The sequence below is a fragment of the Fistularia commersonii genome, chromosome 30, assembly GCF_037954325.1.
Source record: "Fistularia commersonii isolate RoL2024-O1a breed Wild chromosome 30, RoL_Fcom_v1.0, whole genome shotgun sequence".
Classification (NCBI taxonomy): Eukaryota; Metazoa; Chordata; class Actinopteri; order Syngnathiformes; family Fistulariidae; genus Fistularia; species Fistularia commersonii.
Genome location: NC_141313.1, coordinates 767,598 through 792,500, shown reverse-complemented (window position 1 = coordinate 792,500; position 24,903 = coordinate 767,598). Strand labels below are relative to the sequence as shown.

The window sequence follows — 24,903 nt, the reverse complement described above, 5'->3', positions numbered from 1 at the left end:
GTCTAGTTCTGGTCCAGGTCTGGTTCATCTCTGTTTCACACACTGAGTCTAGATCTGGCTCTGGTTCTGGATCCAGGTCTTGGTCTGATCTAGGTCTAGTTCTGGTCCGGGTCTGGTTCAAGCACTGGTTCTGAGTCTGGGTCTGCATCTAGTCTGGGTATAGTTCTGGTCTGGGTCTGGCACTGGTTCTGGGTTTAGGTCTGGTTAGGGTCTTGCTCTAGTTCTGGTCTGGGTCTGGTTCAAGTACAGGTACTGGTTCTGGTCTGGGTCTGGGTCTGGGTCTGGGAGTGGGAGTGGGAGTGGGAGTGGGAGTGGGAGTGGGAGTGGTCTAGGTCTAGGTCTGGTCTGGGTCTGGTTCTGGTTCTGGATCTGGGTCAGAGTCTGGATTGGGGTCTTGGTGATCCAGAAAGGTACCCAGATAGGTCTGGATCTGGGTCTGGCTCTTGATCTAGTCTGGGTCTCATCTGGTTCAGGCACTGATTCTGGGTCTGGTTCCGGTCCCGGTCTGAGATCGTGGTCCCTGGTGGTTCGGTATACTCACTTTCCCGGCGGGAGGTCTGGTTGAGTCCTCCGGCCCAGGACCACCTCTGCTGGCGGATCTCGGCCCAGGTCTTCTTGGTGGACCTCTTGATGGCGGCCTCGTAGCGCTCCTGCGGCACACGGACCAGAACATCAGACGGAGGTCCAGGCCGGACCTGCACCAGGACCTCATCTGGACCCGCCTTCATCCTGGACTCCAAACCTTCCTTCCAGAGAGCCTTTCCATGAACCTTCTCACCTTCAGGCTGGGAGGAACCGAGCCGGGCCTCACCTTGTTCTTCTCCAGCTTCTGCCGCTGCTTCTCCTCCAGCAGAGCTCGGCGCTTCTCCGCCTTGAGCCGCTGCTCCTCCAGCCTCCTCCGCCGGTCCTCCAGCTGGCTCTCCCTCAGACGCCGGGCCTTCTCCTCCTTCTCCAGCCACTGGGCCTTCTTGGCCGCTGGAGGGGAGAGGAACGTTCATGAGGCGGTGAGGGGAACATCTGGCGTCTTTGCTAAGATAAGTCCGGAGACAGGAGGAGGCCCGCGAGAAGCTGCCCTCCATCTGAAGCAGAGATCTGTCTGAGCAGAACATCTCCGCAGGCTGAGCAGATGGAGATCACGGAGCTCCCTGGACCTGAACTCAGAACGTCAACAAACTGCTGCTCCTGCGGCGGCCATTAAACCACCATCAATCTATCTATCGTTAAGACGCCAGTGCGCCAGATGGCGGCGGCGGCGGCGGCGTTCTCCGCCTCCCATTTGCAAATCAACTTATGAAGACATAGGCCCTGTGAGCGTGATGCTAAGCTAGGCTGACCTCTGTGAGCGTGATGCTAAGCTAGGCTGAGCTCTCTGAGTGTGATGCTAAGCTAGGCTGAACTCTGTGTGTGAAATGCTAAGTGAGGCTGAGCCCTGTGAGCGTGATGCTAAGCTAGGCTGAGCGCTGTGTGTGCAACGCTAAGCTAGGCTAAGCTCTGTGAGCGTGACACTAAGCCAGGCTGAGCGCTATGAGTGTGATGCTAAGCTAGGCTGAGCTCTGTGTACATTCTGCAGAGCAAGACCAAGCCCTACCAATGTGGAGCTCTGCGAGCGTGATGCTAAGCTAGGTAGATCTCTGTGAGCGTGATGCTAAGCTAGGCTGAGCCTTGTGAGCGTGATGCTAAGCTAGGCTGAACTCTGTGTGTGCAATGCAAAGCAAGGCTGAGCTCTCTGAGTGTGATGATACGCTAGGCTGAGCCCTGTGAGCGTGATGCTAAGATAGGCTGAACTCTGTGTGTGAAATGCTACGCTAGGCTGAGCTCTGTGAGCGCAATGCTAAGCTAGGCTGAACTCTCTGAGTGAGATTCTATGCTAGGCTGAGCCCTGTGAGCGTGATGCTTATCTAGGCTGAGCTATATGTGTGCAACGCTAAGCTAGGCTAAGCTCTGTGAGCTAGGCTGAGCGCTGTGATTGTGATGCTAAGCTCGGCTGAGCTCTGTGAGCGCAATGTTAAGCTAGGCTGAGCTCTCTGAGTGTGATGCTATGCTAGGCTGAGCCCTGTGAGTGTGATGCTAATCGAGGCTGAGCTCTGTAAACATTCTGCAGAGCAAGGCCAAGCCCTACCAATGTGGAGCTCTGCGAGTGTGATGCTAAGCTAGGTGGATCTCTTCCTGCATGATGGGGAGATCTGAGATCTTAATGCTAAGCTAGAATGTGCTCTGTAAGCATGCTGCTCTACAAGTATGATACAAAGCTAAGTGGAGTTCTTTCAGTGTGACGCTAAAGTAGGCTAAGCAGACCTTTGCGGGCATGTTGCTAAGCTAGGCTGAACTCTGTGAGAGTGATGCCAAGGTAGTCTGAAATGTGTGACCATGATGCTATGCTAGGTGGAACTCAGAGATTGTAATGCTAAGCTAGGCTATGCTTTGTGACAACAAGTATGATGCTAAGCTGGATGGAGTTCTACAAGCATGATGGTAAAATATATAGAGCTTTGAAAGCATGATACTAAGCTAGGCTGAGGTCTGTAAGCGTGATGCTACGCTAGGCTGAGGTCTGCCATCATGCTAGGCTATTCTGTGCAAGTGTGACGCTAAGCTAAGCTGAGCTTTGTTAGCATGAGTATAAGCGAGGCTGAGCTCTGTGAGCTTGATGCTAAGCTGGTTGGAGCTCTCCAAGCATGATGCTAAGCTAGGCTGTTGTGAAGCTAAGCTAGGCCAGGCTAAGACACGGTTCCCTCGGCCGTGCCCGTCAGGTTCCCTGAGTGCCACTTGGACTGTTCCACTTGGACTGTACCAAGTGTGTAAGTGGGGAAGATGAGGGTGAGACGCAGGTGTGAGGATGAGGAACTGAAGAGTGAAATATGAGGAGCTGAAGCCGGGATGGAGTAAAAAAATAAAAAATAAAGAAATGGAGATTTACGAGAACACACACACACGCACGCACACACACACACACACACACACACACCTATACACACACACACACACTCTTACACACACACCTGGGGATGATAAGGAGTGTAGCGTCCAGGGGACGGAGCCCCGAGGCAGTGGGTGGAGCCTTACCTTGCAGCTGAGTTTGCTGTTCTGAGAGCCGTGAAGGAGAAAGAGTGAGAGAGAGAGTGAGCAGAGCACAGCAGGGGGCCACGTGCACGCCTCACTCTTCACACCACACACCTCACTCCTCACCCCTCGCATTGCACTCCTCTCAAAACATACAGAATTCTTCTCACATCTCACTCCTCACCTCACTCCTGTCACTCTCCACAGCTCGCTCCTTGCACCTCACACCTTGCATCACACTCTCCGCACCTCACTCCTCGCATCACACTCATCACACCTCTCAGTACACACCTACTCCTCACACTTATGCACCATGTTCCTCACACACCATTTCTTACTCCCCACTCCTCAAAACACATACCTCACCCATCCCACTTCACACCATGCACTTAGTCAACACATCTCACTCCTCACACTTCGCACCTCACTCCTCACATCACACTCCTCACCTCACTCTTCTCAGCTTATACTTCACGCCTCATGGCGCGAACTTTGCATCACCCATCCCCATGTAACTCACTCCTCACACTCCTCTCTCCTTGCACCTTCCATCACCTTCTCTGCACCTCACTCCTCGCATCACACTCATCCCACCTCTCAGTGCACACCTACTCCTCACACTTACGCACCATGTTCCTCACTCCTCACACACCATTTCTTACTCCCCACTCCTCAAAACACATACCTCACCCATCTCACTTCACACCACGTACATAGTCAACACATCTCACTCCTCACACTTCGCACCTCACTCCTCATATCACACTCATCACCTCACTCTTCTCACCTTATACTTCACGCCTCATGGTGCGAACTTTGCATCACCCATCCCCATGTAACTCACTCCTCACACCACACACTCTTCAGACCTCACTCTTCACACCCCACGTCTCACTCCTGGCCATCATCCCCCCCCCCCCCGTCTGGCCCCGCCCCCTCACCGATGTATCTTGCTCGTTCCTCCCGTCTCTCCTTGGCCAGCTTCTGCCTCTGCTCCGAGCTCATCACATCTGAGGAGGAAACACAGCGGAGGTTCACATCTGCCCCACCTTCTGGACGGAGGTGCACCTTCTCACATCCAGAGATTAAGAACCCCCCCCCCACATCACACACACACACACACACACACACACACACACACACACACACACACACACTCCTCAGCGTTTCTGTGCTCTCTGACATGTAGGCCATGTGGTCTCTGCAGCAACTTCAGCTCCGTCACCATGGCAACCTGATCTTCACCCCTCCCTCCCCCTCTCCCTCGCCACCTTGAGACTGGCCAAACATGGCGGCGTGCTCCGGCCTGGATGAAGACCCCCCCCAACACACACACACACACACACACACACACACACACACTCCGTAATCAATTGAAAATAATCAATCACTCAGATGTCCATGGACCTTCATCTGCCCAACCCACCTTTCTTGGGGGCGGGGCTGCCGCCGCCGGTGGGCGGGGCCTCGGCCTTGGAGGTGGCGTCCGTGGAGGTGGCGGTCTCTGTCTTAGCGCTGGAGTCGGTTTTAGGGGAGACGTCGGTGAAGGCCGAGTCGTCCGGGGTCAGGACCGGGGTCAGGACCGGGGTCTTCTGGTCTCCGGCCAGGATGGACGGAGGCTCCTTGACGGGCACTGCAGACACACACACACACACACACACACACACACACAGGCTGAGCTATGGGACTGTGATGCTAAACTAGGCTAGGCTAGGCTCTGCAAGGGTAATGCTAAAGTGGGCAGAGCTTTGCAAGGGTGATGCTAAGCTAGGCTGAGCACTGTAGGCATGTTTTTAAGCTCCACAAGCATGATGCTAAGCTAGGTTGTGCTCCACGTCCATGATGACAATGTAGGCATAGCTTTACAAGTGTGATGCTAAACATACTTGAGGTCTATGAGTGCGTTGCTAAACGAGGCTGAGCTCCACAAACATGATGCTAAGCTACATTGAGCTACATGAGCGTGATACTGATGAAGGGAAAGCTTTGTGTGCATGATGCTGAGCTACGTTGAGGTCTGTGAGTGTGATGCTAATCCAGGCTGAGCTAGGCAAATGTGACGCTAAGGGAGGCAGAGCTTTCCGAGTTTGATGCTAAGCTACGCTGAGCTCCACGTCTATGATGACAGTGTAGGCATCGCATTGCAAGTGTGATGCTAAACATACTTGAGGTCTATGAGCGCGGTGCTACGCTAGGCTGAGCTCCACAAGCATGATGCTAAGCTACATTGAGTTCCATGAGCATGATACTAATGTAGGCATAGCTTTGTGAGCATGATGCTGAGCTACGTTGAGGTCTATGAGTGTGATGCAAATGTGACGCTAAGGGAGGCAGAGCTTTCCGAGCGTGATGCTAAGCTAGGTTGAGCTCTATAACCATGATGCTAATGTATGCATAGGTTTGCTAGCATGATTCTGAGCCAAGTTGAGCTCTGCAAGTTTGATGCTAAAGTAGGCAGAACTTTACAAGTGTGATGCTAAGCTAGGTGGAACTCTGTCAGAGATTTTGTGAGTGTGAAGGGACACTGGACACCTCATCACACACACACACACACACACACACACACACACACACACACACACACACACACTGAAGATGTTTCATCAGGAGGAAGACCTGGAAGAGATGGCGTCTCCTCCCATCAGGTTGACCACCTGCCTGGATCCTGGAGCTCCGGAGGAGCTTGTGAAGAACTCTTGGGTTCTCCTCCAGGTCCTTCATGTCACATGACCTCATCGGGTCACACGGTCTGCTGAAAATGCTAACTGCATGTATGACATCACGCTAGCACTAGGTTTTATTCTCCCGCCACATTGGAAACAACTCAAGGTTGTGGCCTGGGTTCTCCTCAGGTTCTCCTGCTGGTTCTCTCCAGGTTCTCCTGCCTGGAGTCCTTCCAAGTTCTCCTAAGTTGTTGGATGATTGACAGCTCCTGAAGTCACCGTATCTTCTCAGACGTGAGTACTTTTGAAGTAGTACTCTGCAGTACTCCACAGTACTCCACAGTACTCTGCAGTACTCCACAGTACTCTGCAGTACTCCACAGTACTCCGCAGTACTCTGCAGTACTCTCCTCGCCGTGGACGTGCGGCGGCGAGGAGTGAGCAGCGTGAAGAAGAGCGTGCAGAAAACAGAGGCGCTGTGTTTCCTCCAAACAAAGGAGGTGTCATAAAAGGAGGCGGGGCCAAGGCTCTGCTAGATTCCATGCAGAAACTGTGTGTGTGTGTGTGTGTGTGTGTGTGTGTGTGGACATTTTGAGCTCTTCTCCAAGGACAAGAGGAGGAAGAGGAGTGGGAGGATAATGACCAGGCTGGAGTTTCATAACCCAGACACAAAGTGGGCGGAGGATTTCAAAAGACAGACGAACGGCGAAGATTCCACCGCTGACATGGAGACGACCTGGTGTCGATAAAAGGATTAAGGCTTCGGGCAGGAAGAGGATTCTCCCGCTGACCTGAGAAGATTACCGGGTCACCAAGCGCCGCACGCGGAGATCCTCCGGTCTCCATCCTCACGAGGAGCCGGAGAAGACTCGTGAGCGCATGTCGGCGGCGAGGTCACGCGACCCCCGTCACATGACATTGAGGAATCTGATCGGTCGTTACCGTCGCCGCGGCCTGGACGTGGAGGAGGAGACGCACGCCGGGCTTCCGATCTCCACCGATCTACCGTTCCCACGAGGACTACAACTTTTAATTAAAAAAACTTCAAATATGGCCGCCTTGTTTCCTGAATTACTGTGATGCGGCCGGACACGGAGAGGAGAAAGGAACGTGGAGATAAGGAAGTCGGTGGACTGGAACATCTCCGCCCATGGTTCCACCATCACGCCAGGCGCCACGAGATTCAGAGCTTTATCGACACGACACGGAAAAACTAGAAAATGTGTCAAAATCAGAGTAAAAGAGGGAAAAGATCACGTCAGCTATAACACAGTAATAAGTAGGACTTGCGTTCCCGGACACGGGGTGGCAGACGCCACCTAACACCCAGACGCAGGATCAGCCATGACCCTCCTCCTCGTCCCCGCCGCCGTTTCAGGTTACCGTGGCACCGCGGTTTATAAATAGCGACGGGCGCCAGGCTGAGCGTGTCGGCCATAAAAGGGCCGGGCTCCTGCGGCGCCCCGACCCCCGCCGGAGCACCGGGGGAAGGATGAAGGACGCCCATTTCACACTATTACCGGGAAAAAACAGAGAAAGCCAATCAGAAGCTCCCCTGGGGCGAAAGGCGGGGCTTAACTTGGGCGGGCCAGCTGTCAATCATCCAACCATTCACCCCCTGCAGATAATTCTTCCACGAGCTTTCTGACAGTGGAGAACCTGAGGAGAACATGGAGCCAGATAGAAGGAACCCATTCAACTTCTGGATTCGAACCTGACTGATCCTGAATGGAAAACAGGAAGTGACTCTGACCGACCAATCAGGAGCCTGATGGGGGGAGGGGGGGGTAGTTATATCTTCCAGAGAAGCTTCCAGTGATCCAAAGTGAAATCAAACTTCTGACCCCCCCCCCCCCCCCCTCCCACCGGCTGCCGGGGTGTGAAGCGGGTCGGATCCTGGATCTGGGTCAGATCCGCCTCAGGAATCCCCGGCATCCTCCTCTCCCTCGGCTGGTGTTTACACAGCCAGCACTGTGTGTGTATGTCTGTGTGTGTGTGTGTGTGTGCAGCCTGCTGGTCAGTCAACAGACCCCCCCCAACACACACACACACACACACACACACACACACACACACACACGCTGTTGGGGGGGGCTTTCACAACCCCGTGCACTTGGAAGCCCACACTTCCCCTTCCTGCAGGGATAAAAAGAAAAAAACACGGAAATGCTTCCCGGGCAACTAGAATCGCCCCCCCGCCCTCTTAGGCTCCGCCCCCTCGGGAAAACGCAGAGGAAGAACATTCCTCAGACCGACGGGGAAAAACAGACACAAATCCCGACACACACCCGACACCCGGTCGGAAATCAAGCGTGCGTGACAGCACCCAAACAACAACAACAACAACAACAACATGGCCGTCTTCTGCTCGGAGGTCAGAGGGACCGGCGCCCCCTAGAGGTCGCCATCTGACCCGTGACGTTCCTTCAAAACATCCAGTGGTCGCAGCAGATGAAGAGCAGCGCTACGGGAACCTGCTGGAGGACGTTCCAGGAGCTAAACACATCCAGGCGTGATGGTGAGGCGGCAGGAAGCCTGAATCATACGTGTGTCATCTGGTATTCATGTCTGCAGGACGAGATCCCGCTGGAGAGATGACGGACCGCCGCCCGGCCACGGAGGGTCACCTCATGGCGGCCGTGGCGAGCGGAACGTGTGACTTTAACGAGCCTCAAAAACACACACATGGCGATCTGGGGGCGGTCAGGGGTCAGAGGTCAGGGGTCAGAGGTCAGGGGACGGAGGTGGAGCCTCTCCAGGCACAGGATGTAAACATGGAGGCTCCAGGAAGCTGGGATGGAAGCGTTCAAGGAGCGAGCAGGAGCTGAGGCCAGAAATGAAAACACGGCAACACTGTGCACCATTCATTCATTCATTTCCTGTATGCAGAGTCACCCTCGGGCCGGGAGCCAATCACAGCTCCCACTGGGGTGAGAGGCGGGGCTTAACCTGTCAATCATCATTCACCCTCTCATTCACACAAGTTAGATTTGGAGAATGCAGGAATGCTAACACACACAACTAGCATGTGCTGCAGGACCATGTGACCTGAGCATACACACACACACACACACACACACACACACACACACACAGAGCCCTGGCTGGACACAGAAAGTAGGGCATAGCTGGTCTGGCTGACTCACGCCGGGGTGAAGAGCTGTGAAGATGATGATGAAGCTCTGAGTTTAATCTCGGCGGAGGTCCGGTTTCAGCGGCGCAGAGTTCAGGCTGAACCCGGGAGGTCGTGAAGGTGGCGGACCAGCCAGCGAGAAGAAGAGGAAGAAGATGTGGATAACATGGAGGTAGAAGCTGACACGGGGTTCATGGACTAATAACCATCAGATGGTTGAAATGTTTGTATCTTCTCCCTGCACCGTGAAGAACCCTGCTAGCCGTTAGCTAACCCCACACTTATTCCGATCCAAAATGTAGATGTTCCTCTGCGAGGCCTGGAAACCCCTCTGAGACGTAAGCAGGACAGAGGAGGTTGGACTTCTTCGATGTGCCGTCTCCTCCCACTTCTGTCCATTTTGTCCCAAGAGAACATCTGACCAGGACAGGTTTTGAAAATGGCGCTCTGCAGGAAGTATCTGCTCATGGGTGTGGCTTATGAGGTCCTCAAAGCAGCTCAGAGTTCCTATGAAAGAGGCAGAAGACCCGGCCTCGGAGCAGGAGCTGAGAAGGTTCTAGGAGCGGCAGAAGGTCCTACAGTGTGAAGCTGTCAGGGTGGAACCACATGATTGACGCCATCTTTAATCCTCTACAAGCATCTCAGGCTTCTGACCAATCAAAGCAATGAGGAGAACCTGGAGAGACACCAGGCAGAAGAACATGGAGAGGAACCCCCCCCTCCCATGTAGACGCCCGCTTTGTCTGCAGGAGTTGTAGTGTTTTCCTCCTGGAGACAAGTTCCTGCACGTCTGAGCACCTCCAGCGCCTCCTCGTCTGCAGGGCGGAGGTGGGAGGGGGTCTCCTCACAGCAAAGAGGCCACGATGTTCTTCATGAACCTTCAGGCTGTGGACCAAAGGTGACACTGGAGGGGGGGGTCTGGTCCAGAATGAGGTCCAGACTGAGGCCAGCGTGGAGGATGGTAGATCCTCCACCCTCCATCTAATATTAGACCGAGCTGGACCCGTGACCAACAGGCTGCCTGAGAGGCACGAGTCTGGGGGGGGGGGGGGGTGACATGGTCGCCATGGTGACGATCGGCGAGGAACACGTTCCACCGAGAAGGTTCTACGGAGCAGCTGGAGAACCCTGGCTTCCACACCAAAGGGTTTTTTTTCGGTCTCCTGGAGATCCCCCACGCCCGGGGAATTCACCCGCCCACCCGCACACCGCCACGCCAGAGTGCCCGTCAGCCGCGGTGGGCGGAGCCTCAGGGCGCCATCAAGTCCCAGTGCTTGAGATGCATTCACGTGCAGAGCAGAGAAGTGGGAAAAATAAGTTTCATCCCCCAATGTCAGCAGATAAAAGGACAACAGCTAGCCGTTAGCCGTTAGCCATTAGCGGTTAGCCATGGAACCGGACCCCCCCCCCCCCCCCCCCACAGACCCTCTGAGATGGGGGCAGCCCCGCTCAGGGTTCTGGGCTGGAGGTGGTTGGAGTGAGATCTCCACCGAAGCCCTCAGGAAGCAGCTTCACCTCCTCCTATTTCACTCTTTCCTGCGTTGTGATTCACAGCAGCTGGTCAGAGACTTCGCTGACGTGGAGCTCGCACTCCTCCTCCTCCTCCATCCCGCCGCTCCCGAGCCCAGAAGCCCTCTTCTCCGAGTCTCTCCAGCCAATCCCTGCAGAGCTCAGACATTCCAGCCCCGGGGCGGCTGTGGAGATCAGGACAGCGAGAACCTGAGCCTCCTCCTCCTGCAGGAGAAGATCTCTGTCCGTCTGGCCTTTCTCCACGCCAAAGACCAGAGGTTCGGAGGTTCTCACAACCTCCGATCCACACCAAGTTCTCCGAGAACTTCCGGAACCACGAGGACCTCTGACGCCTCGGTCTCGACTCCTCCGGCCTCCGGCGGAGGGTCGTCCGGTCGGATCCGGCGATCTCATTGGCCGAGAGCGTGGCGTCCCGGCCATATTGTGAGGATCTCCTCCGACGCCGGGCTGCTCCCGGGAAAGTCCGCTTCTCGGCCCCGATGGTCATGTGACCCGCCCCGGCTGGGCTGCACGTTACCGTGGCGACCCGCTCCACAATCAGCCGCATGGCGTGACAATAGAGCGTTCATGGCGCCGACCCGCACAGGTCCTCCAAAGATGGCGGCGTGATCCCAAACAGCCGGTTATAAATGTGTAAAATGAATTCTTTTTCGAGAAAGTATAAATCTAAAATGCCGTTATTTAAGAAATTCGTATTTCATGTTTCTCCCGAATTCTGTCGGCGGCCATGTTTTGTTTCTCCCCCGACTTCCTGTTTTCAAGCCTCGTATTTGTCACTCAAGAAGACGGAAGCCTGAGACGACTCTCACCCGACGTCCCGCTTCCTGCCAGAGGCCGGAAAGGAAGCGGGAGGGGGGGGTCACTCAGACACTGCAATAATAAAATAAAATTAAAAAAAAAAAAAAAAGAAAATCTACATGTTACCAAATGTAAAAAGAAAAATAAGTGAATCAATAAATAAACAAAAGAAAAAAATAGGTCATAAAATAAATAAAAATTCATTCTCATAATGAAAAAAAAATCAAATAAAGAAGTCATTGAAAATAAAATAAAGTTAAGCAGATAAATGAATAAAGAAACCAAATTCAATTAAATCAATAAATGGAATGAATAAATCAAATTAATCGAAATTAATTCGAAACAAACAAATAATCAGATCACTATACTGAATAAAATATAAACAAAAAACAAATGCGAAAAATAAGTAATTAAATAAATAAAGTAAAATAATGAAATAAGGAATCAAATAAATCTAAATGAGATAAAACTGATCTTAGCTAGTAAACAAAAAACAAACAAATATAATGAAGTTTTTGAAATAAATTGAATTTAAAATAAAATGAATAAACAAACATGTAAACAACTAAATAAAATGAATAAATAACTAAAATAAAAAAGATAATTATTTGAAAATATTTGAATGAATCAAAAAAAATCCAAATTAAATAAAAGTAAATGAAATAGAAAAAATAGCAAATAAAGAAATTCAAAAAAAAGGAAAATACTTAAAAAAAAAAGAAATAAAATGTGAAAGATCTGTGAATACATCAACTAAAATAAATCAAAAAAAAAAAACAAAAAAAAAAAAAACAGATAAAGTGAAATAAAGAAATAGAAATAAAAAGTGTCTGAGTGAGTGGACCCGTCCCGCTCCGAGCCTCGGGGCCTCAGAGCCTCAGAGCCTCAGAGCCTCGGGGCCTCCGACCCGGATCTGCTGCCAAAACCATCACGTCACTCAGGCTGGGAACCTTGCCGGGGGGGGCGGCGTTACTCAATGCCCCATGATGACTTCCACAGAGGAGCCTGAGATTTAGTAACGTCCACAGTTCAGAGGACACACACACACACACACACACACACACACACACACACACACACACACACACACACACACACACACACGCTGCCTGAAAACACTGGGCCGGAGACAGAGCAACTGGTGGGCCGGTTCCGGTGTGTGTGTGTGTGAGACACAGGATTATCACCACACACACACCTTTGGTTGTTTTTTTGGGGGGGGGTGACTCGTCTTCATGTGGGGTTCTACACCGTGCGTCATGTCACCGTTGCCATGGTAACGGGGGTGGGGGGGGACAACCACAGCTGAGAAGAGCTTCCACCTCCACGGAGGACCTTCTGAGACGCTGCTGCGTGGACTGGAGATAAATGGGGGGGGTCACCTTCCAATCAGGGTCAATGAGGACAGCTGATTGGCTTGCATTGATCATATTTGATGACGCAGAGCCGGAAGTGACGTCATGTGGTAGCCCCTGCTGGGGTGCCGTTGAGCAAGGCACGTCCCGCAACAGGGCTGGACTCCATTTACAGGAAGTCACACGGACGGGTCCTCTAAGGCGGGGGGGGGGGGGGGGGGGGGGGGGGTTATAGCGTGGGATGCCACACACACACACACACACACAAACATATGGCAGATTCCGACACACACGCGTCTGTTTTCCACGCAGGCGGACGGTACTCACGCGTGTCCGTGAGGGTGAGCCGCCGCTCCAGGCCGAGCTGCTGCGGGTCCATCGGGTCCCTTCAGGCGGAGCGCAGTGTCCTTCCGCCCGCGGTCATTCCTCGGAGTGCCGGTCCGGAACACGCCCTGCGTGGGTCCGGGAGGAACCGCGGGGAGGCGACGGAGAACCACGGAGACCCCGGAGGGTGCGGGGGAGACCGGGGGGGGGACGTCAAGTTGGAAAAGGAAAAAAAAAAATCACACTTACACACACAACGCCTTTCGTTTGTCGGTCTGATCGCTCCTCGGGGCGTGTGTGTGTGAGAGTGTGTGTATGTGTGTGTGTGTGTGTGCGTCTTCGGTGGAAAATCCACAGAGTGGCGAGAAAAAAAGCCTCCACAATCCAGAGCCGCAAAGCAGCGGAGTCAAGTTACACGGAGAAGCATCGTCACTTCCGGGTGGTACTTTCACAATAAAATATTTTTAAACTGATTTTTTTTTTTTTTTCCCGCAATTTCACATAAATATTATTGCAAAGTAAAAAAAACATAAACTATCACAAGTGCGCCCAGATGAAAGATTTCAGAGAGACGAGTGCATCAATTGTAAACACCCAACAGTAACACTTCCAAAGAGTGTGTGTGTTTATAATAACCGTGTCCTCTGAACTCCACTAGAAGATAACAGAAGGAGATCATTGAAACTGACAAATAAAAATTAAAAGAAAACTCACAGAATAAGATCGATGTTCGCAGAAGTGATTTTTTTTTTTTCCCCAGAATGATTGTAATAATTCAGATCGTTTAAGATTTAACAGCGCAAAACAAACAATGGTCTATTTAGTTAGTATTATGTTACCACAGGGGCGAGTTTTCTGACTCACATATCATAAATAAACTGAAGGACAAGGACAAAAAGGGGTATTTTCTTTTCAAATAAGCTTTGTAACGATAAATCTATTTCCCCTGAAACCAATAAATCAGTATATTTCTACGATGGGTGTATAAACACAAAAACGCCGAGTTTTCTTTCTTTGCATGTCATCCCAAAGTAGGTATTATTTATCTAAAATGTTCTTCTTCTTCTTTGGGCTTTTCCCTTCAGGTGTCTCCACAGCGAGTCAACTTTCTCCATCTAACCCTATTCTCTGGATCCTCCTCCCTCACACCAACTACCTTCATATCTTCTCTCACCACGTCCATAAATCTTCTCTTTGGTCTTCCTCCAGACCTCTTGCCTGGCAGCTCCAACTCCAGCATCCGTCTACCAATATATTCTCCATCCCTCCTCTGTCCATGACCCAACCATCTCAGTCTGGCTTCTCTGACCTTCTCTCCAAAACATCTAACATGTGCTGTTCCTCTGATAGACTCATTCCTGATCCTCTCCATCCTGGTCACTCCCAAAGAGAACCTCAACATCTTCATCTCTGCAACCTCTAGTTCTGCCTGCTGTCTTTTGGTCATTGGAACAGTTTCTAGTCCAAACATCATCGCTGGTCTCACCACTGTCTCGTACACCTTTCCTTTTATTCTGGCTGATGTTCTTCTATCTCTTGGTACCCCTGACACTTTTCTCCACCCATTCCAACCTGCTTGGACCGTCTCTTCACCTCTTTTCCGCACTCTCCTACGCTCTGGACTGTTGACCCTAAGTACCTGAGATCCTCCACCTTCTTGATCTCCACTCCCTGTCGCCTCACCGTTCCACCCGAGTTCCTCTCATTCACATATTTATTTAAAATGTTCTATTTTTTAAAAAGTCTGGAATCCGACTGCTTTTATTTTGAAGGCAGACCCAGAACTTCCGGTTTGGTTTCTCTCCCCGCAGCTGCTGCTCTTGATCTTGACGCGGCGGGTCGCAGCGGAAAACCCGCATGCCGGACAGCTGGACCGTACCATCTGCCCGGAGGGCCGAGGGACCAGAACCCGACCCGGGGGCGGGGGGGTGGACGAACCTTGCGTATGGATCTACGCACACGTACACGCGCACACGCACACCCTGCTCTCCGCTGGACGTGTGAATCGGTTTGGTCAATCATATGATTTCCGGCAGAAGGTCCTCCACCCTCCCGCTCCTCCTCAGACCTGGTCTCCATCACACTCACGCAAAACCTTGCACGACCAGAACTGCGTTACAACGCGGTAATAAACAGCCGATCGGATCGATCAGCCCTTCAGGCTGGAGTCACTGCGATGCGTTCAATGACATAAGCGGCGGGGATCTTCTCCTGACTGGACACGCGTGGTCACGTGGAAGGAGGAAGGTCTTCTGGAGGTCTGCAGAGAAAAAACAAAAAGCAAAACAGGAAACCAGCCCGCGTCCTCTGCATGTCAGCCGGTTGATCCGACATCCCATAATAGCCGCTGACTATCGATTATAGAAAGGGATTTGGATGTGGAGTGAGGAGGAAGATGTTTTCTTCTGGTTGGAGAAGAACATGTCACCCATGGTTCATGTTCATAAATAGAGAATAAGATGAGGAAGGAAGATGGATGAAGGAGGGCCGTCATCATCTTCACCTTCACCCTCATCTTCATCTTCACCTTCATCCTCATCTTCATCCTTAAGTTCACTTTGATCCTCACCTACACCTTCATCTTCTCCTTCATCCTTACTTTCATCCTAACCTTCATCTTCACCTTTACCTTCACCTTCATCCTTAACTTCACTTTCATCCTCACCTTCAGCCTCATCTTCGTCCTCTCTTTATCCTAACCTTCATCTTCACCTTCACCTTTATCTTCATCTTCACCTTCATCTTCATCTTTAACTTCACTTTCATCCTCATCTTCTTTTTTATCCTAACCTTCATCTTCACCTTCATCCTCACCTTCCCCTTCACCCTCCACCTGCTGGACATGGAAGGTGTGTGTTATCTCCTCCGATCCATCGGTGGCTCCATCATGAGGTCACCAGACCAGGAAGAGAAGCTGCAGGGGGCGGAGCCTGAGCAGGAAGTGGTCCTCGATGAACCGAGGTTGACGCCGCCGCCTCCTGGAAGCTCCTCCCACCCTGCAGGTCATGTGATGAGGCTTGTTCTAATCCCAGAAGTGATGGACCAGAAGAAGGTGAGACTTCCTGGGCGGCTCCGCTGACGGAGGAGATGCCGACACTGGAGGAGGAAAGGGGGCGGAGCTTAGAGACTCATCTCGCCAAACGGAGGTTATTGGAACTCCCCCCTCCGGACACAATGGTTTGGTCCTCCAGGGCCAGTCCACATATCTCCGTACTTCTGACCTCCGGTTTAAACCCCAGCAGCTGCTGAGAACCGCCAACTGGTTTCCACGGGAGCGGAGGAGGCGGGGCTCCGACTCCCGCCGCGCCCATCACATTGCAGTCGTGCCCCGCGGCAGTTGGAGCTCCTCAGCTGTCCTGGTGGTGGATCGGTGGACCAGCAGCTGCGGGAGCAGGTCCGGCCCGGGGGATCACCGTGAAAGATGAGGTCAGAACCTCATCCGTCTGAGCGGCGTCCTGAGGGACGTCCAAGATGGATCCTGCTGGCCGTCAGAGATCTGAGGTGGCCGGGGATGTCGGAGCAGAACATGGCGGTTCCTGTCCGGCAGGGCGATGAAGAAGAACCAGCAGCTGAAGGGGGAATAGAACGTGATGGTGGTGAGAAGATCACCACCACCTCCACACCCCCGATGGACCATATATGGTCGCGGCAAACCCTTTGAAAGGATCCGTTTCACTCGTCGGCCGCCATTGTTGTGTCCGTGGCAACGCTGTCTGGGTAGTGACGTCATGAGGTCGACCTTTGGCATCTGTGCAGCTCCGAGAGAGGAGGAGCGAGGAGGAGAACGCTGGAGGCAGAAGTCCAGATGAGCTTCTGATTGAAGATGAGACGTGAAGAGCCAAGAGCTGACAGAAGTCGCCGTTGCTAAGCTAACAGTGTCTGTTGAAGGAGCTCCACTCTTTGTCATCCGATGTTCACCGCGCTGACGGACCGGGTGACTCGTCCGCCGTCGGCTTCCTCCCTGATGGTGCTGCTCTTTCCTCCTCAGATGTTCCTGCTGACGTCTTCTCAGGAGAACATCCGGCGTCTCCAGCCCGTGGCGTTTCTTCCAGCGGGCGTCGCTCGTTTCCCGAGGACCTTTTGTCTGCCGGTCAAAGACGACTGTAGGCGCGGGGTTCGGCTTTAGCGTCCGTCTTTCAGAAGCTTAGCTTAGCTTAGCTAAAGAAGCATCAAGGACATGGATGTCAATCCCGAGGACGTCGTCCTACTCCTTCCTTCTCTTCTTGTCCCTTGGAAAGCTCTGTAGCTTAGCATCAGTCCCTTTGGCTCCCTTGGACTGGAAATGCCACCCAACAGCAGCACAATGTGGCAATTTTAGCAGATAAACGTACCAAAACAAAGCTAACGCTAGCGGAAAGGGAGAATTCTCTTTTCTTGGTTGCTCTTCCTTTAAGCTTCAAGAGCTTCAACCTTTGCGTCAGTGAAATTCCTCCTCTTTGCCATGATTTGGAGAGGGGAAGAGTCCATTCACGGCTTCTTAAAAAGAACCCGGCTGGGAGGTCTGATGGGGATAAATATGCTTTGCCGGCTGTCTTGGCGTAAAAAGCACCAAGTGTTGGAATTTCATTAAAAATCACAATTTATAACACACACTTTAACCCAGGGGTGCCGTCATTGTTTTACTCGCGCAATATATGCTAGGTTGATGATGTCAGGAGGGTGCTTGTGTTAACTTTAGCCTGCCGCTAGCATTAGCGTTGGTTTGGTAGAGTTGATACGCTAATAAAGCCACATTGTGCTGCTTTTGGGTCCCATTCCAGTCCAAGGAGCCGAAGGGAATGATGCTAAGCTAAACAGCTTTCCAATAGACACAGAGAAAAGGAAGGAGTGGGAAAAAGCTTGTGGACGTTCACGACTTCCTCCGGGATCGCGGCCGTTTTCTCGCCGCTTCTCTCTGGACGTTTTGACACATTTAGCCGAGCTAAGCTAAGCTAAGCTGCTGAAAGAGCTCACGGCTGCTGGTGGTTTTAAACGGACGTTAAAGCCAACAGTTGTCTTTGACCGGCGGACAAAAGGTCCTTGGGAAACGAGCGACGCCCGCTGGAAGAAACGCCACGGGCTGGAGACGCCGGATGTTCTCCTGAGAAGACGTCAGAGGGAACATCTGAGGAGGAAAGAGCAGCACCATCAGGGAGGAAGCCGACGGCGGACGAGTCACCCGGTCCGTCAGCGCGGTGAACATCGGATGACAAAAAGTGGAGCTCCTTCAACAGACATTGTTAGCTTAGCAATGGTGACTTCTGTCAGCTTTTGGCTCTTCACGTCTTTCTTCATCTTCAATCAGAAGCTCATCTGGACTTCTGCCTCCAGCGTTCTCCTCGCTCCTCTTTTGGGTTGCACAGATGACGTTGTTGCCCCGCGGGGTGGCAAAATAGTGAAGCCACTACCCAGGCAGCGTTGCGGTTCCTGCAGAGGGACACTTTGTCTGATGGTCAAGTTGTGAAGCACGCCGCTGTGGTTCATCTGAGATAAAGACCTTCACATTATCCACCCCTCTCCATGCCCCGCAGGCAAATTTGAGAGGATCTAGCAGTTACTCTGGCGATGTGATTTTTTTTGTTCTCTCCATGGGCTTCGTCACCAGAGTGGTGAGAGCCACAGGCCTGAGGTCATTCAGGACCTTTATGGTACTCTTCACTGTTGAGCTTCTCCCTGCTTGGAGAGGAAGGACCTCTGCACCACAGCTCAGCAGCACACCGTTCAATGTTGACCTGTCAGTGGACCTCCTCACTTGAGAGGGAAAGTCCTTCTTCTTTGTCTTCTACATTTAATTCCTTTGCACTGATGAGCAGACGCACCATCACGGTAGGAGACCATCTGGAGAACGTGACAACAAAACAACCTCAGTCACACTTCGCTTTCAAAGCTAGACTTGGCGATCTGAAGGCTCGTGGTTCGGCTCGAAAACACATAAAAAGTTATAACTGGACTTGGGGTTAGCTTACGACATCCAGCAGACGTCAGTGTCCAGACCGCTGTTGCTATGGCGACCTAAACACAACCCCCACCCCACCACCCCCGCCACGTCGCCCGGCCCTCTGGCGCCCCCTGGCGGCCGCAGGCGGCGTCGCTCCCGGATAACAACCGCCCGCCGTTTTGTGCCGCTGCAGCCCGAGCCATCATGGCGATGCATGCGAAGGCGACCCCGCCGCAGATCCCGGACACACGCCGGGAGCTCGCCGAGCTGGTGAAGAGGAAACAAGAACTTGCGGTAGGTTCCCGCAAAGGAACGAAGGGGCGATTGGGTTCCCCACCGGTGGCAACGCGTTCGGTTTTAACGTTGGCTTCTGGGCGGACCCGCCGTCAACGGAGGCCTTCGCTGAGAGCTAACGGTTGGCAGCCACCGCTAGCAGCTAATGTAACTAGCTGCTAATGCTAGCTAGCGGCTAATGCTAATTGGCGTTGTAAAGTTAATCGAATTGCAAACTGAGATAGGCGATATTGACTCGCCTGTCAAAAAAGTTCACACCGGATTTATCCCTTATCAATGCATCTCGGCTGCGTGATTCTACACTCCATAATAAGCGATGCTTGATGGTTGAATACGCTAACAGCTGAAGCCACACATTGGCCAGCCTCAGATCTCGCGTTTTCGTGACGTCACGGCCAGCCAGCAGCGAGATCTCATGCTCAAAAAAAAAATAGTGATGGGCGACGCCACGCTTAAATAATTTGATACTAAACCAATTGCTATTTTGCCCTCTTTAACCGACACCGATTAGTTTGTTGCTGTTCTTTTCCAATCGAAGTATTGAAAGCCGATTCGCATAAAAAATACTGTTCTACTCCGAGTTGTTTTTAGCAGGCAACTCGCAGCGCTTCCGGTCACATGACATGCACGGTCCAACGCTACACTTTTACTTCACATCAGTTTGTTTCTTTGCTTAATTAGGGTCATGGTTTTTAAATAGGGTCATGGTTTCTCAGATGATTAGCGTGTTTATGGATGTATGGACACAGCGGAATGGACTCTCCTATCATAATGTGTCATGAAATTATCATTAAATATCTTTTACTGCTTAGATGAATGATAATTTATACAGATTCCAGGTGTTCTGAGAATTATCTGTGCTGGAGACGTTAGATTAGAGGGTGAAGACTGATCCCGGAGCAGGAGTGACATGTTGTGTCGCATGTTTCAGGAGACCCTGGTGAACCTGGAGAGACAGATCTATGCGTTTGAAGGCAGCTACCTAGAAGACACCCAGATGTACGGCAACATCATCCGAGGGTGGGACCGCTATCTCACCAATCAGAAGTAAGCTCCTCCCGTCCTCGCCGACCCGTTCCCGCCAGACCCGATCCGAACATCGTCTTCTCTTCCGCGCAGAAACTCCAACAGTAAGACCGACAGAAGGAACCGGAAGTTCAAGGAGGCGGAGCGTTTGTTCAGCAAGTCGTCGGTCACGTCCGTTGCGGTGAGTCCACCCGTCCGTCGTGTTTACCCGCGGCGTGAAGTGAGAGAGCCGCCGGGTCACCTGACTCTCGTGATTGACAGGCGGTCTGCGCCCTGGGCGGGATCCCGGACCACATGAACGAGAAACGTGAGTGGCGCCCTCGTCGGAAACGCGTTTGTGTTATTCTGTCCTCCGAGTGAGCTGGAGGTCTGCCGTCCGGACCCGACAGGTGAGGCCGGCAGCGGCACCGAGAGCGACGCCTCCCCGGACCTGCAGAACCAGGAGAACGAGCCGAGCCAGGAGGACACGGAGGACGTGGACTCGACGCTGCAGGACCTGAAGCCTCAGAAGGCGGCCTCCTCCTCCTCCTCCGGCAGCCACCACGGGAGCCACAAGAAGAGGAAGAACAAAAACAGACACAGGTAGATGATCGTGAGAATACGTCACGCTGTCCTTTTAAAGGTCAATATGATTGGATGAAGTTCTAGCAGCATCTCAGATGTCTTGTTTAGACGCGTGGGACCTCCTGAGGTCAGGACAGAAATACAGGATGGAATGATTCATTAAGTTCTCGCCGGGAAAAATAACCTGGAGTCGATTTCCGAGAGACAGGAAGGTTAGAAGTTGACCGGGGAGCAGAGATGCCCGGTTCCTCGGAAAGTATCGGCTTCCCAGATCAACACGGAAAGTATGTGAGGAATGTCACGGAGAAGCGGATTTCCAAAAAAGCGATAGGAGGACGGAGACGGAGCTCCGTTTGCGTCAGTCGGACGGTAGAACAACAAACGGGCCGAGGCGTCACCCCGTTTGAGAAGAAGCGGTCACATCGCGGGCTCAGAGATGGCGTGGAGGTCAGGCTGCGAGCGTGGGCGGTGCGTGGTGGAGCTGCGGGCGGGGCGGAGGAGTGATCCTCACTGGTGGAGAACCTCCGAGAACGCGAGGCCGCAGCAGCAGGTCGGATCTTCTCCGGGCACCTCCGCGCCTCCAGGGGGCGCCGGAGTCTGACCCCCGACCCGTTCGCCCTCCGTGGAGCGTCACGGCGGGTACAGAGCGGCCGAGGCGGAGGAAGGAGAAGATGAGATGGTGGGGTTGGGTGGAGGACGGTCCAGGCGGAGGCCTCGGGGTGAAGGTGAACTAACAGCTGCTGCTCTCTTCCTCCCCCCTAATGCCGCCCCCCAGCCCTTCTGCCATGTTTGATTATGACTTTGAGTAAGTCTGAATTTTACTTCCTGCTCCTGTGCTCTTCACTTCCTGTCTGCCGTTGCCCCTCCTCCCTCCCCCCTCCCCCCCCCCCTGTCAGTCTGAGCCGCGCTCTGCATGTCCGACACGCCATCGATCTGTTTGGAATGCACATCTGAACGCCATCAGGCTCGTCCTGCTTGCTCATGGGCCTCTGTCATTTCTCCTCTGACCTGATTTCATTACCAGTCTGCTTCCTGTGCGGCGTACGAACAAGAACCGTCACCAGGCCATGTAGCGTTCTTGTTCACGGGCTTGTGTTTAGGCCTCCTCATGGTTTCCGTAGTGGCTCCGCCCCTTTTCCCGGCGCCGCTCCACGCCGGCGTCTCTCACGCGGTCTTCTCCGCTTCTCGTTGCAGGTTCGACATGAAGGTCAACAAGAAGCCGCGCGCCGTAAGTTGACTCCTCTTCCACCCGAGCGCGTCTAAAGATGGCCTTCGACGCTTCTCCTGAGATCTTCTCCTCCGTTCTCCCTCCCGCAGGACTACTCAGCCTGAGCACATCTGGACAGCAAACATCTGGATCCCGAACTCCGACTCCGGTTTCAGCCTGGACTGTGCGCGTGTTGAAACATCGGTCACTCAGGAGCCGACCCTCCTCTTCATCGCCCGGAGAAGACCCTCCTCCTCTTCACCAAGAGCTGACTTTCCTCTTCATTAGCCGGGAGCAGATCCTCCTCTTCATCACCTAGACCTGATCTTTGTCTTCATTAGCCGGGAGCAGACCCTCCTCTTCATCACCTAGACCTGATCTTTGTCTTCATTAGCCGGGAGCAGACCCTCCTCTTCATCACCCCGAGCCGACCTTCCTCTTGGTCAGCACGGAGCAGACCTTCGTCGTCCCCCTCCTCCTCGGCCAGGAGCAGACCGGGCCTGCTTTCCCAACCATGTTTTGTATGGTGTTCAAAGACTGTATTTATTATGTGGGTGGTCACCATGGTTACCATTGTATCATGTGATTTGTCTCCAGTCGTCGAACCGCTGATTCTTTTATTACCTTTTTGATGTTTTTGGAAGAAAACAATAAAAATAGCAGAAACTTGATGGGTTTAATAACTTATTTTGGATTGTGGTGTTTGTTCTCAGCGATGCCGGTGGTTACTAGGTAACTAGCGCAGGTGGTGGTGGTGGTGTGACGGCGGTGGGTGAAGGTCATCGGGTCACAGGTTGCAGCTTCAACTGAAGAAGAGATGAAGAGCAATCGCTTCTCCGGAGGAGGCCATGTTTGTTTACATGGTCCTGCAGGTGCGCGGATCCTCCACCAGGAGGCGCCAGAACGCAGCTGCATGGAAGTAAACCCGGAAGTGGAAGCAGGGAACTGGTTTGGACCATCAGATCTTATCCAGTCTTGACCTTTGACCCAGTCCAGTGGCTCCAACAAGTCGTCCATTTAGATTCGCCATTCAAGATAAAGACGCACCTTTCCACCCCACCTGAGGGTGTGTGTCCGTCACGGGGTCTACAGGTGTGTGTGTTTGTGCGTGCGTGCGTGCGTGCATGTACTCACGCGTGCACGTCACAGCCATAAATCTTCCATGAGGAAATGATGCGCTGACAGACAGACAGGTGTGTACCAGACCAGAAGGAATTCGACAGAAACACACACACACACACACCTCTCAGTGTTATGTCAGGTTATGTGTATGTATGTATGTCTGTGTCTGTGTGTGTGTGTGCGCACATGCATGTGTCTGTCTATGTGTATGTGCGTGTAAATATATCTGTGTCAATGTGCCTGTGTGTGTGTGTGTGTGTGTCTGTGTTGGTGTGTCCATCTGTGTGTGTCCATGTGGTTGTGTGCTTATGAGTGTGTGTGCGCACTTCTAAGTGAATGTATGTCTTTACTTATGTGTGTCTATGTGTGTGTGTGTGTGTGTATGTGTGTCTATGTTTGTGCGTGTATACGTTTGTGCAAGTCTGTGTCTATGTGTGTTGGTGTGTATACATCTGTGTGGTTGTGTGTTTAGGAGTGTCTGTGGGTTTGTTTTGTATCTGTATGTGTGTGTGTCTTGTTCCCAGTCCGAACATGGGTCTAATGATTATGGCTACATTTGAATGACGGTATTGGTAACCGATTGATCACTGATCACCTCAGAACACCTCAAAGTTCAATCATTTTATAGGAAGACAAACTGGAGCATCAGATCATTGAAATTATTGGAATTTTAGGAAATTAAAGTCAGTTAAAGCGCCACCTCTGTGTGCAGGAGGTCACACACACACACACACACACACACACACACACACACACACACACACACACACACACACACACACACACACACACACACACACACACACACAGCATTAGCAGCCATCTTTGTGTTTTAAACCCACCTGCATCCGGTCCCCAGCAGTTCAATCGGGCTCTGACTGACAGGAAGTGAACAGGAAGCTAACAGGAAGTGGGTAGATTCATCTGACGGGGGTTTGTTTTGAAAGGTGTTTTCAGCTTTATAACCCTGAAAATGTTATTAGATTATTAAGAAGCGGCTTCTTCTGAATGTTTTCTTTTAAAGGAGGAACTGGAACATGGAGAGAACCTTCCAGCGTCTTCCCACAGAAGAGTGATTGACAGCCGGCCGAGTTAAGCCCCGCCCCTCGGCCCTCGTGTTTGACTTCATTTCTGTTTTGTGAAAACACCCCCCCAGGGATCTTAAGAAATGTGGAATATTTTCTGCGGAGCATCAACCCTCCTCCTCCAGGGACCGCCCCGCTCCACTACATCGCCGCAAAACAAGGTCAAACATATTTCGGGGAAGAGTCATGGGAACAGCTCACGCTGCAAACACCCCCTGGACCCCCCAGGGGAGGAGCCGCTCCGTCTCGACGCCGACGTTTCTGGCTTGATGAGGAAAGTTCGCAGATCGGCCTGTGGTTAATGTGTGCGCGGCCCCGAACCAATCACGGTGCGGACGGAGGGAGAGGCGGGGTTTAACCCGGCGCCGCTGTAGGTTCTGCGCCCGTGGAGAACCTCGGGGTGCTCGGCGCCTCGTCCTCCGGGCCGTAAAGCGCTGACGTCGGTCCGGACGTCAAAGCGGGTGCGTCGCCGTGGCGACAGACGTGTCAGAAAACATTTCAAAATGAGACGTCCTGCAGATGTTTGTTGTTGTTGGTGGCGGTGGTGGTGCTCCTCTGCGATTGGCTGATTCAGTCAGCTGACGCAGCTCCTCATTGGGTCGCTTGAGGAGATGTTACCGTGTCTTCTGGAGGACGGCGAGAAGGTTCGAAGGCTGAGGAGCTCGACCTTCATCACCGGCCTGGACTCTCCGTCCGTTTCCCTCAGGATCTCCACCTGCCTGGTTCGACCTCGTCCTCTAGCCCCGCCTCCTCCCCCTAAGCCCCGCCCCCTTTACTCTCAGCCCCGAGGTCGGCAAAGAAACACGGCGCCTTCTTCTCAGGGTT

The 24,903-nt window shown here is 52.5% G+C and overlaps 2 protein-coding genes across 11 annotated transcripts in view; one reads left to right on the top strand and one right to left on the bottom strand.

Moving 5' to 3' along the window:
* Window positions 1-13,249, bottom strand: part of LOC147215964 (uncharacterized) — a 20,216-nt gene extending 6,967 nt beyond the window's left edge. For 5 of the 9 annotated variants that reach the window (XM_086177901.1, XM_086177903.1, XM_086177905.1 and 2 more), the window contains exons 1-6: window positions 12,867-13,249; window positions 4,487-4,693; window positions 4,002-4,070; window positions 3,064-3,084; window positions 812-975; window positions 542-650 (exon numbers count right to left, since the gene is read on the bottom strand). In XM_086177901.1, coding sequence (XP_086034027.1) covers window positions 542-650; window positions 812-975; window positions 3,064-3,084; window positions 4,002-4,070; window positions 4,487-4,693; window positions 12,867-12,918 — 622 coding nt within the window. In that variant the 5' untranslated portion in view covers window positions 12,919-13,249. The remainder of the gene's footprint in view (window positions 1-541; window positions 651-811; window positions 976-3,063; window positions 3,085-4,001; window positions 4,071-4,486; window positions 4,694-12,866) is intronic. The other 4 variants (XM_086177904.1, XM_086177906.1, XM_086177908.1 and 1 more) reach the window with 1 other exon arrangement.
* Window positions 13,250-18,938: 5,689 nt separating this feature from the next.
* Window positions 18,939-22,539, top strand: meaf6 (MYST/Esa1-associated factor 6). 2 transcript variants are annotated; one of them, XM_086177756.1, is made up of 8 exons: window positions 18,939-19,074; window positions 20,006-20,121; window positions 20,194-20,281; window positions 20,362-20,407; window positions 20,490-20,682; window positions 21,440-21,469; window positions 21,859-21,892; window positions 21,982-22,539. In XM_086177756.1, the coding sequence occupies exons 1-8, from the start codon at window positions 18,985-18,987 to the stop codon at window positions 21,994-21,996; spliced, it is 612 nt and encodes a 203-aa protein (XP_086033882.1). In that variant the 5' UTR covers window positions 18,939-18,984; the 3' UTR covers window positions 21,997-22,539. The 2 variants fall into 2 exon arrangements, with proteins under 2 accessions (XP_086033882.1, XP_086033883.1); XM_086177757.1 differs by lacking the exon at window positions 21,440-21,469 and having other exon boundaries at window positions 21,982-22,211.
* Window positions 22,540-24,903: the final 2,364 nt, after the last annotated feature.